At 32.1% G+C, this 19,229-nt stretch overlaps 2 protein-coding genes across 2 annotated transcripts in view; one reads left to right on the forward strand and one right to left on the reverse strand.

Moving 5' to 3' along the window:
- Positions 1–1,098, reverse strand: part of LOC129983691 (protein enabled-like) — a 66,105-nt gene extending 65,007 nt beyond the window's left edge. The window contains exon 1 of the mRNA XM_056093278.1: positions 945–1,098. Within this exon, the coding sequence (XP_055949253.1) occupies positions 945–949 (5 nt within the window). The 5' untranslated portion in view covers positions 950–1,098. The remainder of the gene's footprint in view (positions 1–944) is intronic.
- Positions 1,099–18,882, forward strand: LOC129983692 (signal recognition particle 9 kDa protein-like). Its single transcript, XM_056093279.1, has 3 exons — positions 1,099–1,382; positions 3,031–3,099; positions 18,699–18,882. Exons 1-3 carry the CDS (start codon positions 1,311–1,313, stop codon positions 18,792–18,794), a joined length of 237 nt encoding a protein of 78 aa, XP_055949254.1. The 5' UTR covers positions 1,099–1,310; the 3' UTR covers positions 18,795–18,882.
- The last annotated feature ends 347 nt before the right edge of the window (positions 18,883–19,229 follow it).

The raw sequence follows: 19,229 nt of genomic DNA on the forward strand, positions 1-19,229 counted from the left end.
ATTCTAATTTTGGAAATAACTGCTAAAGTTACATGATCTTTAATATTCAAAAATAAACAGATCACAATAAGTTATTTTGGAAAATATTAAATTTTAAACAACATCAAAATGATCAGTTTAATATTTATAAAAATTTAAAACTATTTCCATATACATATAAAAGTTGGATTAAAATTTTTAAGCTTAATAACAGTACATTCTGTTCTTTGAAAATAACATTCTCAATTTTCCAATATGTATATATACATATATTACTTTATTAAATAATACACATAACATTTTAAAAATATAATGAAACATTATTTAAAAATTAAAGAAGATATTTTTTGACTTCAATAAATTTATTCCACTGCAAGAATATCATAAATTAAAATATAGTTTAAGAAACAGTATCATTATAGAAAAAAATAACAATAAACAATTTTAGAAAATGTAAACAGTATTATTCAAAAGTTGGAATATTTCATTAAAATTGCCACACAACTGTTAGCATTATGATAAAGATTACATTAATGACTCATTTAAAGCGCCGCACGGTGAATATAATTTATGAAGATTGACTCAGTTTCTATTTCCGTTGAATGCAACGGCTATGACTTGTCTTGACACTTTACGCAAGCGATATCAGTTCTCGGTGATATCTCTTTCACAGTGTAAACATCCTTATAAATAAATTCTTGATAAATAATACTGAGGGATGAATGGACGGGTGAGAAACCTATGACTACAGCTTTTAGTAAGAACCATCCGCTTATATGATCGGTTGGCAAAACAATTAAAAGAGAAAAAAATCATGATTTTTTAAAAATTTTATTCATTTGCTAACGCATATTATTTTCTCGAACCGAGATGAAATACAGAAAGAAAATAAGAAGGACCCAGCCCAGCCCCTCAAGTAAATGAACCAACTTTCCAATAGAGTTTGCAAAAGAATGAAATTTTACCTCATTTTTGTGCCTCAGAGATCTGTCACTTCGAATCCTGAAGGGTAGTAAGCAGAACTTCACTGCTTTATACTGGAAAAAAAGAAGTCTTTCCTCTTCAACAACAACTTCTCTTCATCTTTTTTTCCAACTCCAAAATTGTATCGGCTACTATATGACGCTATCTGAACACTAGAGGGAGCGACGGTAAACCGGAAATGTCACAACGGAAGTTGCCACGAGAAAGTTGCTATGCCGTTGGTTTCGGAAGGAAAGAATACGTGTGCCTATGATTCTGACAAAAATAAGTGCTTCATTATCTGAAATTCATTTCATTTATTTAGCCGCATTGTTATAATTTCCAGACTGCTTTAAAACCTATTCATAATGCCTTACTGTTCAACTTGGGAAGAATTTGCAAAAGCAGCCGAAAGGCTGTATATCAGTGATCCAATGAAAGTAAGAAAAAGCTGGCCACGCTTTTATTTAATGCTACATGAATTTTATATATACTTTTTTGTAAATTTTGAGAAAATTGTTTTTTGTTATTACATAAGAATTTTTTTAACACTGAAATTTATTTTTTGGCTCTAACTTTGCTTATACATGTGTATAAAATATGAAGATGCACGTGTCTGTAGGGCATCTGTGAAGAAAGTTTTTGTATTAAAGGATTTATGTTAAATGAACAATTTATATAAATTTTTATTAAACATAAAACACGAGTTTCATTTTATTCGACAATGTTACAAAGACATTCAAATAGTGTTTAACTTCTTAAACTAGCGGAACTATTTGTGGAATTTCGATGAAAGATTTTTAGAATGAATATTTTAAAATTCCTCATTTTCAGAAAAATTTACTTTCTGTCGACTTATAGTTTTAAAAAAATTTGCATACGGACGGTCGACATTTAATTTTTTCATTCCTTGATGACTTTTAGGAAATTACTTCTATGTAAGGAAAATCTCGTGGAAAAACATTCATAAGATTTCATAGCAAACTTAATTGTTCCTGGAATTTTAGTTTTGTGCATACACTGCTGATTTTACAATCTCTTTACGTAGTTTACAAATATTCTTACAATTAACTATGTTAATATAAATGTCATTGATTCCATTAATTCTTTTTACATTTCCTTGTTTATATTTAGAAAAAGAAGAGGGGATGAAATTAAGTCAGAAGACTAATTTAAAGTGAATATATTTGAACTTTAGGGTTTAAGTGTCAAACACATATAAATAATAGTAAAATGTTGTAATTGTATTACTTCTGAATAGTTTGCAAGTAACATGATGAATCATTAACTTGAATATCTTGCTGGATGAGCATAAATGAGATATTATTTAAAATGAATTTTTCAATCATATTCTGAAAGTTAATCTTGTACTTTAGATTGGATCAAAATATATTTAAAGGTACAGTTTCTTTCATTACTTATGAATTAAGCTCTTTCATAGTATGATATTCTTTTTTCATTCCTTCAAAAAGATCTTAGATGTTAGAATTATTGGTTTTAAGATTTTTTTTTTTTTAATTGTATGATTGGTGCAAATTTGTGATGTAGTAATGTCATGTAATATTTTGTTTGGTATTTGCACAATTTTGAATAAATATGCATTATAAATATTCACTGTCACGTGTAATTTTTTACAAATCTGTGATTAAAAATAAATAAATTACATGTTTATAATATAAAATATGGTGTTGATTGGTTCTGGCTTGTCAACCTTCTATTATTTTGCATGTTAAGTGATTTTTGGAGTGTATTTACAACTTTGTGGTTATGTTTTATTTTTGGTTTGTTTCCCTATATTTTATTTTTTATTCATTTTTTTGATTTTTCAAATTGTCTTATACTTTGTGGCAATAAAAAGTTATTGTTACTTTTATAAATATTATTTCAGGCTGTCCCTTATGAATAAAAAATTAAATAACTATTTAGCATTTACAAATTGCAATAGAATAAAAATACTTGAATTTTTTTATCAATTTTTATGAAAATTTTGCTACAAAGATCAGTGCCCTATATAACAATAATCATTTAATTAGTGTTTATGCAGATTTCTGATTGATTGATTTCATGCCTCTTGCTTTCTTTTTTTAGGTTAGGTTTACTTTAAAGTATCGACATTGTGATGGCAAGCTAGTTGTTAAAATAACAGATAATCAGGCAGTATGTATTTCTCATATTTAAGTTTCAGATTTAAATACTTTTAATATGTTTGTAAATCCATTTGTCTATAACTAAATTTTTTCTATTTTGAATGCTGGTACAAATACATACAATGAACAGAAAGCAATTATATATTGTTAAATAATATGAAACTATAAAGGAAGCTTCATGAAATACTTGACATATGTATTTTAGCTGTTATCTTATTAACCCGTTAACGCCCAACTTAATTTAAAATTGAAATTTTGTTTAAAACTTTTAAAATTATGTTCTAAACACTTAAATTAAATATAATATGCAATTAAACTCCACGCCATTAATTTAGGATCTGAGATAATTACTGTCCTATAAATAGGACGCTGGGCGAATATGGAAATTTTTGAACTCTTAGTACTTCTCCTTTGTTTTTAGTTACTTGATTATGTTTCTGTTCCCAAACAATTGAACTTTAGTATTTAATGCAAAATAAAATGAAACACAAATAAATTTGACATTTTTTATTAAGTTTAAACATATTCACACTATTTATGGTAATTTGGAAAACATTTGGTACATAGAGTTACATTACATTTCATTCAAAATGTAAGAGGTTTTCCAGAACAATTTTGCATTTGACATCGTCTTTGTTTTTCTCTTTTACCAATTATATGGCCAACTCCATCACGTCTAACAGTGTCTATTTCCTTCACTCGAGATGAAATTGTATAACTTGGTCTACTGATTTGTTTTTGTCCTGTGTTGCCTTTTTTTAGATAGGCTAGTGCAATGTGTCTCCTTATTTCTTTGATACTCTTTTTTTCTGCATTTACCATGTTGTAAATAATGCAGGTATTTACAACAGCCATGTCTACATTTCGGGTAAAATTTGGCCAATACCATTTTTTTCCACGGATCTTTATGGTATGTTTCTCTAAAAGCCATTATGAGAATCAACACCACCCATGTTTTTATTACAATTATTTACGAGACATGGCTGTTCGATTTTATTTTCTTCAGCTTTTCCTTTTACATGCCTTGAAACAGATGTTAGTGGCTCAATTATGTCAAAATTTGTTGCAAGTGTAACGCATTTGTTATCATTCCATTTTACCGCAGTAATTTTATTTTTCACATCAAAGTAGAAATCATGTGAACCACGGCTAGTCTTATTTAAAGTAGAATCAATTTCAAGGGAACAATGCTGTATTCTGTCACTTCTTATTGTTCCTGTTGCTCGAAATCCACTCTTTCTTAGGTCAACTAACAAATTTTAGGAATTAAAAGAAATTATCAAAATAAACTATATGACAGTAACTGGTTGAAGAATTTTTTTTACAACTCGAGTTCCCAAGGACTCTTTTGAAAGAACCACGGTAGAAGCAGCACCGACAACTTCCTTGCCGCAATACAAATCAAAATTATAGCAGTAACCATTGTTCCCACATAATACCCACATCTTATACCCGAGTTTCAGTGTCATCAAAACCTTTTTCATCTGTTAATTCATCTACTTCAGGTGGTAAAGCAATCATTTCGGACTCTAATTCCTCCAAAAATAGATATTCTACAACTTCCTCGGCAGTTTTTTAAAAAAAATTTCCGCGACATCTTGAGCACCTATGAAATAAACTACATATCGGAGAATTTAACGAATCCGCCCAGCGTCCTATTTTTAGGACAGTAGTTTAAATTTGTAATTAAAACTAATAAAAGTAAAAATAATTTTAAAACGTTATAAGATATCTGGTAATAGAATATCTAAAATATAAATTCTGAAAAAAATATTTAAATTTTCCTTTAAAACCTTTTCGTACGATTACAATGAAATTCAGCAAGAAAAAATCATGAAAATGGCGAAGTTTACGTGTCTGCAGCTGGCTGAAAAATGCTTCCATCCGATCCAAATCGGTTTAAGTAAGTAGGGTGAAACCCTTACTCTTCAGGGGGCAGAAAAAGAATAGATGAAATGTAGAATAGCTTTATTTATAATGGTGAAAATGAACTGTCCTATAAATATGACGCTGGGCGGAAATGGGTTAATGAAAAAATAATATAGAAAAAGAAAAATTATTAAAATAGCAGTCAGCTGGATGAAACATATATGATTTATTGCATTGATTTTAACAGTAATTGCTTTTATATATTCTTAAGATAGCTAATATATTGCTCATTAAACTATAATATAGTCATTTCTACTTGTTTGGTCATTGGTTAATTGAGCCAATTGCTTATTCAAGAAAAATCTTATGAAGGAAAAGAAAAGTAATAAACTGCACGATTTAAAACTTAATAGAATATTGTTCTTTTTAATTGGAACAATAATAGATGCTTTTCCAAATAAAGACTGTCAGATTCCAAAATCACCCTTAAATGATATTGCTGCATGAGCAAAAGTTGTATTTTTTTGTGTTCAGATCTTTTATGATATCTTGTTGATCAGTCATTTTTTAGTGTTCTTGGACAAAATGAGTAATTTTAATTTGCCATTACTGTTACACAGCTTTTAAGCTTGTTTTAATGGATTCACAGCTTTTGCCAAGGAATAATTTAATACTTTCAAGTAAAATTGTTTTGTTTAGTAAAATGAAAAGTTAGTCATTTAATACAAACCATTGTATATTTGCTGAGATAATTTATATATTAAAATCTTAGCTTATCTACAATAATTAGGAATTCAGCTGTATGCAAATTGAACAATACGGAAAGGATGAGCAAGAACATGCATAATCCAATCATCAGTTGTTCAAATGATGTCTTCATTTATTATAAAAAAAACTGTGAACACAAATTTGCCACTACCAAGTGATTCTTGAACCATCCTAATTTGAAGCCTTCAGAGATGAATTCTTTTGTTTATAAGTCCTTTACAGCAGCTTCAAAATTAGTCAAACATTTAACAACTCAATTCTTATTTTAGGACGTATACAGACGAAATACTTTTTGGCTAAATATTGCCCAAGACCCTTTTTTACATTTGAATTGAGGAAAAGGGTATAAGTATTCAAATGGATATTTAAGTCAAGTTAAAACATCCAAAAGATAGTGTGATGAAAAGAATCCTAATAAAGAATAGGCTTTAGTTTCTTATTATTATTCAATAATTTGTTGACCATTTACTGTATGTGTTCAGGTACAGATTTTGTTTCTTTTTTGAAATTTTATCTTATAATGATTTAAGTGAAAGATAAAATTCAATCAAATCCAAAAGAAAAAATGTTTATGGCAATTTTTTTTATGTACCATATTAGGAATATACATTGGTAACTTCTAACTTAAAGCCATAAAAAAAGGATGTAGAAATGACCAGATTGAATAAGTAATGAAAAATTTATTCAATTAATTATAACTATGTAATATAATAATTATGTAGTATAATAATTAATATATTAATTATGTAGTATAATAATTAATATATATTAATTATAATTAGAATATAATGAATTTAAATAAATAAAAAAAGTTTTTGTACAAAAAAAAATACAGGCAGGAAGTTAATTTTTAGAAATATCTTATAGTGCTTCAGTAAGTTACTCAAATATAATTCCTTTTTTTTTTTTTTTTTTCACTTTTTGCATGATACATATTCTTGTTTTCCTGTACAATATGCACATTTGCCTGAAATTGATTTAAGACATCATTATTCTGTTGTGATATATAGCAGTTAACTTTTGGTCCAGTCTGTTGTCTATTTTTTGCTTTAATTTGTAAAGGGATAGCTGTAACATCTCTATGAAACTCTAAAAGAATGAGTTGGTTATCATTTCTTTGTCTTATGTATAATAATCATTAAACAGTGGCAGCTACATTTAATGGATTTCCAAATGAATTTTGCTACTATTTATTATTGTGAAATTATGAGGGTAGGTGCCAGTAGTTATTTTATTCAACTAATTAATTCCATAAAAATTATATTGATGAGTCAAGTTTAGGTGTTCCATATGCTCCATTTTGTGTACAAGAATATCTTTTAGTTAACTTCATTGAAAGGAATAATTATAAGATGAAACATTTACTCTAGAATTGTCGTTCCTATGGTACGTAATTGCTGATCTGCCACTTTTAGAATCGAATACCCTAAGTTATTAAAACAAATTTTCTAAATTCGTTTTTTTTTTTTTTTTTTTTTTTTTATCCACAACAGAAGTTACTTATCCTAAAAATAAATATTCTTTTTAATTTTTAATAACAATTGACAGTAAGAAAAAAACCTTTCATTTACAGAATAATAACTATTTGCATTACCAATTGATTACATGGAGATTTAATGAGTTATAATGAATATATTTTTATTTATATTATTATATATGATATTATTAGTAATGTTATTACTTTTTAACCATATCTAGAAGATTTTAGAAATTTTGTATCATTTCTCAATTTTGTATAAATTTTTGCGTAAAATTTAAAATGTTAAGAAAAGTCATTTTAATTAACTTTTCTACATCATCTGTCTTATGTCTGAAATAGGATTTCATATAAATTCAGCTCTTTCATATATAACTATTTTTTCTAATCTAAATGAATGAAATTTTATTTTTAGATGAAGTTTCACTTTGATGTTCTCAGTTGGGAACATTGACTTGTAAATAGTTTAATTAGTGGAGGAAATTTATTTAATGTTACAGGAATTTGCACAAATGGGGAGATTATTTAATTAGGTGAAAATGTTTTATTTCCAATGAAGCAAAATTAATTGTATTTAAAATATATCGAAAGCCGAATCATGCTTTCTAGATATACTCTGAAATTATATATCTGGGGAAAATCTAGAAGTTGGCATATCCTCATATTTTTTCCCTCATTTTTCAAAAATATTGATAAGTAAAATCTATTTAATTTAGTTCTTCTGCCTAATCATTCTCTCATTCTCTCTCTCTCTCTCTCTCTCTTCCTCCTTCCCCCTTTTTTTTTTTTTTTTTTTTCTTCCCATTGTCTGCATTGAACTGTATACCTCATACTAATTTTGTTGCCTTAGTTCGATTTAGTTTGTGGTAATTGTTTAACTTGAGTAACCTTTATTTTGAATGGAATTCTAATGTTAAAAAAAATATGAAGATTCAATATTGTTAAAAACCTTTTTATTCTAAAAATTTATTCCTCTTTTACAATGTGAAGCCAATATTTTTAAAGTATTTTCTGAGTTTTTGTAATTTTGGCTATATTATGTACATGTCACAAATGGTTTCAGTTCTTATATTTTTATATACCATTTAATAAAACATGACCTATGAAGTCTATCATTGCACTGGGATTGAAATAAGACTTCAGAAACTGATAATTTTAATGCAAGCAAATGAACTTGCATAAAAGACAAACACCAAAACATAACTGAAAGGTTCACTGAAACTGTTTCTCTTGCTCTTAATAAAGAGTTAAATTATTGTTTTTAACTAATTACTGTTGGTTACAATATATATATATATATATATATATAGTGAAGCTCAATTTATATAATTTGTACTTTTAACACAGAGGGGAGGAATGGAGAATATAAATATGATTCTTGAATTGCTTTCTGCATTTATAAGGGTTTCTTTTTTGTCGTTATATTATTTAAAACAAACTAAGTCATTTTCTTTCTTTAACGTGCAATGTTTTTCATTTCTGTTATAAAAATCATTAAGATTTTGTATATCAAAATAGAAATTATGTAATAGATCTTAAAACACCTGTTGCATTTGGTAGTTTTGTACACATAATAGTTGTCATATTATCCATACAAATTTGCATTTAGAAATAAATAATAATATTACATGCTTAGTTTTGTGGAATGGTTAGTTAACATGAATTAGTTTTGAAAAGTTAAATGTTCAATGTGTGGAGGCAGAGGAATTTTACATGGATTGCAATACTATGGAATTAGCTATAGATAGCAAGATAATCTGTAATTCATTAACTTCTTTTGAACACTGATTTTCTTGCATCATCCTTTTTAATGAATTCAAAAGTCAAAAACATTAACGGGAAGCACTAATCATTTTGAAACTTGTTCTTTATATTGTTACCAACTTGTAATTTTGCTTCCCAAAACGAATAGTGTCATCGTAAGAAAGGCCGATTTACAATCATCTGTAATGGATGATGTTCGGGTGCGGAGCCAGTGATCCCTGAGCTTGGCGACAAAATGGATAATGCTGGAAACTTCGAGAATTTTAACGATCCATCCAATAGGAACTGAGATACACCTAGAACCTTCTCGCACCGCCCCATGGGAACTATAAAAGGTTGGCAGTCTCAAGCTGCAGGATGAATTGAAGCGTAGTCGTGGTCAAGTATCGAGTCTTCGAGAGGATAACGAAGCAACGGCAGAGTACCAGCGTTGTATGGAGCCCAAGCTATTGCTGAGCTGAGTTGTGTGCCCAGTTTGTTGTCTATTGTGGAAGTTTCCCAGTCCTGTTGTCTATTGTGGAAGCAGCTTAGTGTCGTGTGTGGAGTAGCCAGTCGTTTAGTAGTGAGTCGGCAGTTGGATACAGCTAAAGCGAGGAGACAGTGGATAAGTTCAACCGTTTGGAGAGAGCGTAGAGCAAAGCTCCGAGGATTCCCTCTCTTGCTGGATTCTGTCTGGCCGCTTTGTGTGCTGTGGTCGATTACTGCTTGCAGGCTACTGTGTGCTGCCCTGTCCTGTACGTCTTGGCTGTGTTCAGGATGTTGTCGAATTCGACCGACAAATTCAGAGGGGTGATAGTAGGCATCAAGAGGATAAAGAATGATCATACAACATAGGGTGCCAAACGACGTTTAGGGGGTGAAAATATCAAAAATATAGGGAGTCAAAAAACTGTTGGAAACTGTAAAAAATTAATAAAAAAGTAACAAATGGTGTTTCAACTATAATTTTTTTTAAAGTGAAAGCACATTCTTAAAGGCTATTTTTCATGTAAATAACATGCCGATTTGATGAACCAGGGCGGCGTAAATTATTGAAAACGAAAATTAGCTTAGAACCTTTATTTTCAAAATTATTAAAACTTTAAGAAAAATAAAAGTTTGTAAATATAAGGAATTTTATCCTCTTTAATTTGATATACGTCTGTAGTGTGAAAACTGAGGAGGTTTTAAAATAATCAAGAAAAACTAAAATGTTTGCCGGTAAACATCGCTGCAACGTCGGCACCGATGTTTACAGAAGGTGTTGCAAATTCTACCGACAAATTCTGAGGAGTGATAGTAGGCATCAAGGCTATAAGAATTTCCAAAGAAATATAAAGTCGCAAACGACGGTGAAAATTTATTTGGTGGAATACAGATACAGCCTACATTTACAGCACAGACATTTTAACATAAGAAAGGAGACGGTGAAAAACTTTTATAAAAATTGCTCAATGTTGTAGCCGCGAAGGTCGTTACACAACCGACACCGACGTTTAAAGGCCACCGGACGCGCTCAAACATACCAGGTTTACTTGCGATATCACCAGCAGCGGCGACGATCCGTGCTACGAGATCTTCCACTGTATTCAAAGGTGTCTGAGATTTCATGTGACCCCAAAAGAAGAAATCCAAGGGATTAAGGTCCGGGGAACGTTGAGGCCAATCAACAGGTTCGCCGCGTCCAATCCACTTCCCAGGATTTGTATCATCTAGGTAGTTACGCACAGAATTCGAAAAATGCGCTAGTGCACCATCATGCATTAACCACATGTTCTGGCGGAAATAAATCCGGAAACGAGCTGCAAGAAAATGAGGTACTCTGCGCCACTGAAACGTTCGGGAATAAGATACGGTCCCAACAGATGATCTCCAAGAATTCCTGCCCAGATGTTAATACTAAATCTGTGTTGCACGGTCGACGAGATAGTGATATGGGGATTTTCGAATGACCAAATATGTGCATTGTTCGTGTTGAAGACGCCTTCTCTAGTTAACTCTCTCTGCACCGCTCTTTAATGAATACTTTATCTGAGAATAAAATTTTTGCAGCGAAGAGTGCATCTGTGTGGCATCAAGCATCCAGCGTGTGAACTCCACCCGACGTGGGAAATCGTCATCGCATAGGAGTTGGACTTTCTGCAAGTTTAAGGGGTACGTGTTTACAGCACGCATGACTTTCCACACCATTTCGTACCGAATACCCAATTCAGCTGCAACTGATCGCATTCTTGTCGATGGGGTATCGGCGAAGCGCTTCAAAACTCGATTTTCTGCTTCAGGTGTGCGCACACTGCGTTCTTCCCTGCATTTGACCTCGTTATTTTGAAGGATCCTGTCTCTCGCAACCGTCGATCAATATTTGCAAAGGTGATGTAGTATGGGCAACGCCTACTTGGATATTGCTCTTGGTGTATTCTTTGTGCTAGACGTCCATTACCATCCGCTCGGCCGTAAATTACATGCATATCCGCATATTCGTGAAATCTGACATGTTGTTTACAAATGTAACTTATCGACTATCATTTCTGCGCCGCTCTTTAATGAATACAAGCTGCTTTAATACTCATCGAACCAGCAATTCTGCAATGCTCGCTGCTTTTATCTACCTTGAATTCATGGAAAATTTACATACGAGAAAGCTTCTTCTCGACTACCTTGTTCCAAATCCGAATAATCCACAGAATAAACGTCTTCTGCGACGCTATGTTTTATGATAATTTTTCATCTCCGTTATGCCTACTATCACTTCTCTAAATTTACCTTTCGAATTTGGCAACACCCTCTATAAACATCGGTACCAATGTTGCAGCGATGTTTCCTGGCAAACATTTGTTTTTCTTGAATATCTTAAAACCTCCTCAGTTTTCACACTACAGACTTATATCAAATTAAAAATTCCTTATGTTTTCAAGCTTTTATTTTTCTTAAAGTTTTAATAATTTTGCAGATAAGGGTTCTAAACTACTTTTTCGTTTTCAATAATATACGACCCCCTGGTTCATCAAATCAGCATGTTACTTACATAAAAAATTGCCTTTGAGAATGTGTTTTCACTGTAAAAAAATTCATAGTTAAAACACCATTTGTTATTTTTTAATTAATTTTTTACAGTTTCCAACAATTCCCCGACTCTATATTTTTGCGATTTTCACTCCTGAAACGTCGTTTGGGACACCATGTTGTATGGTGATTCTTTATCCTCTTGATGCCTACTATCACTCCTCTGAATTTGTTGGTTGAATTCGGCAATACCCTGTATAGTTGTCGTCATTGTAGTTGTCTCATCTGCATACTCGTGTTCTTTGTGTAAAGAAACGTCGTCTTTGTTTTCTACTGAGGCCTGCTGATTGTTTTCACACCATACACCCACTACAGGCGAACCCGGTGAAATCCGTAACACTTGGTGTCAAAAGTGGGATAGTGGTTAGCAGTGTATGGTGCTGTCGAGATCCCGAGTGGAAATGTCGGGAAAAGTTGATGTGAGCTTTTTGTTAGGCGAATTAAAGAAATTGCTGGAAAAGAAAAGAGTTATGCAGGAGAAAATGGTGGAAGATATTCAAGCTTGGCGAGAGGAAATGCAAGAATTCAAAGCATTCAACAAAAGAAAATGTGACGAACTTAAAAACCATATTGGAAGACGATGTGACCAATTTATAAGTTGTGTCGGAAGAGTGAGAGATGTCCAGAAAGTGGAAGAACACGTCCAAAGGAAAGTGGAGTCCAGAAGAAAACTGCGAGAGCCAAGTGGAAGAAAAGGCCGAAGATCGAATGGAGACCTGAAAGAAGGTTAGCGATCCCGAAGATGAACCGAAGTTTAATGAGGAGAGTCGCCAACACGGGAATTGTCGAATATTTGCCGAGCCGAAACATTCTTCTCCGAATGAATCTCCTGAAGTGGAATCGGAAGTGCAGTCGCTTGGGGGTGCAGAAGATGAACTATGTTTGGACGACCTGTTGGTGGCGACCCGTGCTCGATGCCAAAGGATACATGAGTTAATGCGACCCTGTTTGGAAAGGATTCATCCCAGTGTTTAAAGTGACAACCTCTTTGCAGGCCTCTTGGTAGCTCCTTGCATAGTGCTTCAGATGAAGACTACGTGGTTGGAATCGCTGATCCTTGTAGTCTCGGCCTCGGCTTCCTTGAAGTATTCGGCTTCGCTGTGGACTTGCATAGAAGTGTGATGCAAATAGGAGTCGAGGAAATCTCCTGCGTATCCGGACAAATTACGTCGTCGCAGAGGAACCCTTCCAGCAAAGGTAAATGAGCTCTTTAGAAGTTCCTGTGTTGAAAGCTATGGACAATTCTCGAATGTTGGGAATAGGCGGAAGTATTTCCGACGCTTTAAAGACGAAGACGAATCCTTGGTTTTCAAATGGTCTCCGGAAGGCACTGTTGGACCATCCTGATATTCGATGGTTCGATGGCAGAACTTGAAAGTCAGCAATCAGCCAGCCTAGGTAGAATTCGTTTCGGGGAATTCCGTTGCGAAACGATGTTTGGCTCCATGAGACACTATATTTTAAAGAGCGATATCAAGTCGACAAGGAGGACAAAGAGGTCCGAGTCAAAAGCAATGAGAAGGTTCGGACCGATACTTAGCTGTCGCCAAATTAGTGGATAATGTCATCATCGAAAGTACGCCAGCTGTTGGATTGAAGTGGGACTGCCGGGACGTCAGTCTTTGAAAAGGGGAGCAATCTTACAAACCTGTAATTTTGCTTCCCAGCACGAATAGTGTCATCGTAAGAAAGACCGATTTACAATCATCTATATTGGATGCTGTCCGATTGCCGAACCAGTGATCTCAGAGCTTGGCGACAAAATGGATAATGATTAACGATCAATCCAATAAAAACTGAGATACGCCCAGAACCTTCTCGCTCCGCCTCCGGGGAACTATAAAAAGCCGGCAGTCTCAAACTGCAGGGTGAATTGAAGCCTAGTCGTAGTCAAGTATCGAGTCTTCGGGAGGACAGCGAAGCAACGGCGGAGTGTCAGCGTTGTGTGGAGCCCAAGCTATTGCTGAGCTGAGTTGTGTGCCGAGTCCTGTTGTCTATTGTGGAAACAGCTTCGTGTCGTGTGTGGAGTAGCCATTCATTTAGTATTAAGTTTGCAGCTGGATACAGCTAAAGCGTAGCGTGGAGACTGAGAACTTCAGCCATTTGGAGAGCTAGTAGATCAAAGCCCCGAGGATCCCCTCTCCTGCTGGATTCTGTCAGGCCGCTTTGTGTGCTGTGGTTGATTCCTACTTGTGGGCTACTGTTTGCTGCTGTGTACTGTCCTGTACGTTTCGGTTATATGTAGTTATCATTGCATTTGTCTCGTTCTTTGTGTAAATAAGCGTCATCGTTTGTTTTCTACTGAGGCCTGCTGATTGTTTTCAGACCATACACCCACTACAGGCGAACCCGGTGAAATCCGTAACAATTTTCTTTATAGCCTGTCCCATTACTGTACAATCACTCAATAAGGAGATTTGTACTGCTTAACAAAGAAAACAATTGTGATTCATTTCAAAATTTTCAAGAGAAAAGAAACTGGAAGGCACAATGAGACTGTCTAAGAATATAAATTGCTTATTGCCTTACTTTTACTGCTTTGGTTGAATGCACTCCACTGGAAATAAGTGGTACGTTAGTGCACTAATAAAAATTCATTACTTTAGAAAATTAAATAAGTATAATTTAAGATAGCAAATGTCTTGGTATTTTATTTGATTATTAATTCTCAGAAATTAATGGTAACAATTATCAGGCTTGCAGCTTTCTATAGATTCCAGTAGTGTTATGCGCACATGAAGAAACATCTTGTAATATATATATGAAGCAATATGAAACCCATTCTAATGCACATATTTTAAAGTACAACTTTTTTGTGGGAAAGGACAGATATATATATACACACAATTATTGCATTTACTAAAATTAATTGCGGCATAAATAGTCTATTGTTTCACTTCTGAAATTAGTTCAATGTTGCCTCATTCCGTAATAATTCTTAAACGCAATTTAAATTATTGAACCTAAACTTCACTCAATTATAGTTAATTGCATAATTGCTTCCCGAAATTTCCATTAATGAAGAAAGAAAAAAAAATCAAGGAACTTTTTTTTAGAAAATTCAAAGACCATAAAATTACATAATTTGTACATAAAAATGCAAATGGTAAATTTAAATAAAATCTTTTCTCTGTTACTTTCAAATATGCCATTATTTCTCTTAGCCAAAGCGTAGTTCAGAGTGGATTTCAAGATCACTTAGCTGCTATACTAGAAGCTTTTTCGCTCAAGCTATTGCTGAATATCCATTTCACAAACACATTAACTGAAACAAAATTCATTAAAAAAATTTAACTCGACAGAAATCTCTAATTTTACTTTTGACACTGATAGAATGAAAGTATAAGTGCAAATTGCAGATCATGAAACCTTTTACATTTAAACAAAATGGAAATTGTGTGAAATTAAAATATTTTAAAGCTGTATTGTAAATAGATCTATTCTGCTTCAGTGTATATCAGAATAAAAAAATTTCTAAATTTATTTTATTCTCGTATGCAGTGAAAATCTGTATTCTTCTCTGACTTTTCAACTAGTTCCTTCAGGTTTCTACCCTATAGAAAACCAATTTTTATTTTAAATCATTTATTTCTGCAATATATTTCCTTTTTAAATCTTATTGGGATTGCAGTATTTATTCATCTATGTTTTTTGACATATTTAGAGCGGGAACTTTTTAATTAGAATGTTGCTTCTTTTCTATTTTGAAAATTCTCTCATTCACCTCAATTTTATTTTCTCAATATGAAAGGAAAGTAATGTAAATCATCAAAAATCGCCGAACTCGAGATTTTGACGAATCGCATTTCAAACCTTCCTGAATACAAAAAATACATTTTTGGAACTATGCCCGTCCGTCTGTCTCTCTGTATGTGAATATAATTCTAAGACACTTTGTGCTAGTTCTATTGCGCTCTGCTAAATTCGTTGTATGCTGAAATAAAATGAGTAGGTTTCTATCAAATTCTGAACGAAATCCATTCAAGGAAAGTGTCCGAATATGAATCAACAGGATAACTACAAAACGACGTAAGTTAGTGCACAGTTTTCGAGTTTGGTGCACAGATTTAATATCTAAAGTGTGGATGGAACCAAACACGTCACGGTGTTTGTCTGTGCTTTCACAAGCATGTAAACGCAATAACTTAAACAAATGCAATTTCTTAAATATTTGAAATTGGTATGTGGTTATGTGTCCAATTTTGGTTTCAATCGATCGGGGGGGGGGATCCAAAAGACGTATGCGGTGTTCTTGTGAGTGTGTTCCAGTGATAATCCCAAAGATCGCGCGGTAATCGGCTCATTCGTAACTATTATTAGACAACAGCATGCAGTTTATAATACACAATGTCATGACCTTGTCATAACCTTACTAATGTATTAGTGAATATACGAGATAGTTTCAGGAAGATAACTCTGGTTTCAATTCATTTGAAGAGGAGGTAATTAAAAACCGAAATAAAAAAACATTTAAAACCAAACATTTGGCAATATCTGTATTCTTTAAGGTTTTAATTGTCAATATTTTTTTTAAGGAAAACCTTTTCAATTATATTCTGGATATCGAAAAGTATCATCAGAACCCTCATTACTTTCCTCGATTTTTGTTCAAACTTTTTAAAAAATATTTTGATAAATTTTTTTCAATCCGATTTTTGATTAGTTAAAATTCAAATTCTGTTGAATTACTATTCTTAAAAAAAGTTGTTAAAAAAGTGATTCAAATTTAATAGAATTTGTTCTTCTTGCTATCACTTGTAATTCATAAGAGCAAAGAGAGTGGTTTTCATTTTGATATAAAAGGAATAGACTTGTTGACCATTCACTTGGTGTCTTAACAACTCATATTTATAACTGAGAAAAGACTCGTCCAAAACGCTGTGAAGGAAAGTATATACAACATCCCAAAATTCTTTTTTGAAATTAGTACTTGGTTAGTTAAGTCAGCATTTTAACATCAAAGAATCCCTGACCAACTTTACGGATATCGACAAATGAATACTTGTTTGAAAAATCCAATTCACATTTCTTATTCCTTTTGAACATCTTTTTCGAATCTTGGGCTGAAAAGGGAAAAGGTGGGCTGTCTGTCGTAAAATGTTAAAAATGGTTGAATAATTTTGGTCATTGAATAAAAAAAAAAAAAAAAAATGTTTAAAAAAAAAATCTTATTTTGACTGGTAGGGTCGAGTCTTCTACACTTTGCAAAAAATTTCAATTTTGGAATCGGAAATGTTTTCTTTTCAGCATTTAACACCAAGTATTAACACATTTTGATTTCTAGTTCAACCACAGCTACATTCTCTAGATATCTGGTTCTGAAAGCTTTAAGTAGTCCGTTCTTCTCATTAGCAATTAAATAAGACACATTGTATATAAAGAAAAAAGTTCAGTATCTCATGCGGATATTATTTTACTATGCCGAAATGAATTGTTCGAAACATGCAAGATTACAATTATCCACAGTTATTAATAATACCGAAAATTATTTTTGAATTTCATCATTCAATAAGTTTTAGAAAATCGGAAATGCGTGACTCATACAATAAGATTAAAATTTTATTAAATTCTGTCTATCTGTAAAATTACAAAAGTCTCATAAAATGCTTTTGTTTGTGAAATGGCAATTTCTATGACCTACATGCTAGTTTCATCCTCCCCCCTCTCTTCCCCATTCCAAAACTGAATGTGTAGTTTCATTTGCAAATATTTCTTGGATGCTTCATCAGATATTAGACCATGCACATTAAGATCAGACAGACATTTAAATAGAACGTTCTTGATACCTGGAATAAAATAAGAGCATTTTATTACTCGACAGAACTTGTGGATGAACGTGCCGTGGGAGAGAACAAGTTTAGAATCACTCTTATAATAACTCTTAATTTCCATTCTTTATCTAAACATTGTCAAGAATATAATGGCTTGTTTACAGGATTAGATGCTGTATTTGTTGGCACTTGTAGCGCTACTTTTACCTGCCTTCATCTCACTTTCTCCGAACAATGGAGAGAAAAAAATGGGTGATGAACAGTGTTAGCACATCAACACACTTTTTCTTCAGATAGAATTCTCATGGAAACGCAAAGTCAGAAACTTATTTTCTCCTCACTTCTAAAAATAATGGATGGAATTTGCCTATTTTTCAAGGATTTAAGGAAAAATCAGACTCTTTCCCGAGATTCGTTCAGATTCAGTAAAATAGATTTCAAGTAAATTTCAAGAACAATGGGAATCCTGCTTCCATATATGAATACCTTTGCTTTTATTTCTTTAGAATATAATTTATTTAAATATGCTAAGAGTTATTTCTCGCGGCTAAAATTTGCTTCTAGTAAAAGAAATAAACCAAATCTTTCGAAGCTGATTGTGCTCTGCATTTTCATTAATTATAGCAATTTTCAATCAATAAATTTCACTCATGCTTTATGTAAATAATAATAATAATAATAATTAAAAGTGCTTCATACTTTTTTAAGGTTGTGTTTTGCAAAATATTAAGTAAAATGAATTTGCAATCTGTCCAATGATCGTTTACTACTTGCATCCATTACTTTTTCTTGAAAAGTAATTTCAAGTGATTCTATGCTATTAAATAATAATTAAATAACAAATTTATTTTGATGTTATTGTGCTTTTACTTTGTGTAATAAAAATTAACATAACGGTTTTTTTTATTATTATTTTAGTGTTTGATGTATTTGACAGAACATACCCAAGATGTAAAGAAGATTGAAAAGTTAACAAGTCAATTAATGCGGCATATGGCATCTAAAGAAAAATAACATTTATTCAAGTTATTTTTGTAATATATTTGATTGATGACTCTGTAAATATATTTTTTATAAAAAAAATAAAAATATATAAAATTTCTGTTACTGTGTATTTCTTTACTCCCCTCCTCTACTTTTTTGTACATTGTTGGGGGTGCAATGTGCGCGAGACGATCTTCCACAGGTTAGACCGTTTCTACTACAGTTACTAAATTTGGCACATATATACCGTTGAGGAAGTAAATGTGCACCTCGAAGCGATTTTTTAATTAGAATTTTAATTAAAAATTAAGTTGAATTTTGACTTTTACCGTGATTATTTCTGAAAGTATTATTATTGAATAAGAATGAATTTTATATCTTTCAAAAAATAAATACCGATTTAATAATTATGGAATTTTTGCAACTTTTTAAAAATATTTGCATTATTTTCTAACAAATACAATA

This window comes from Argiope bruennichi, chromosome 9, assembly GCF_947563725.1.
Source record: "Argiope bruennichi chromosome 9, qqArgBrue1.1, whole genome shotgun sequence".
NCBI classification, from domain to species: domain Eukaryota; kingdom Metazoa; phylum Arthropoda; class Arachnida; order Araneae; family Araneidae; genus Argiope; species Argiope bruennichi.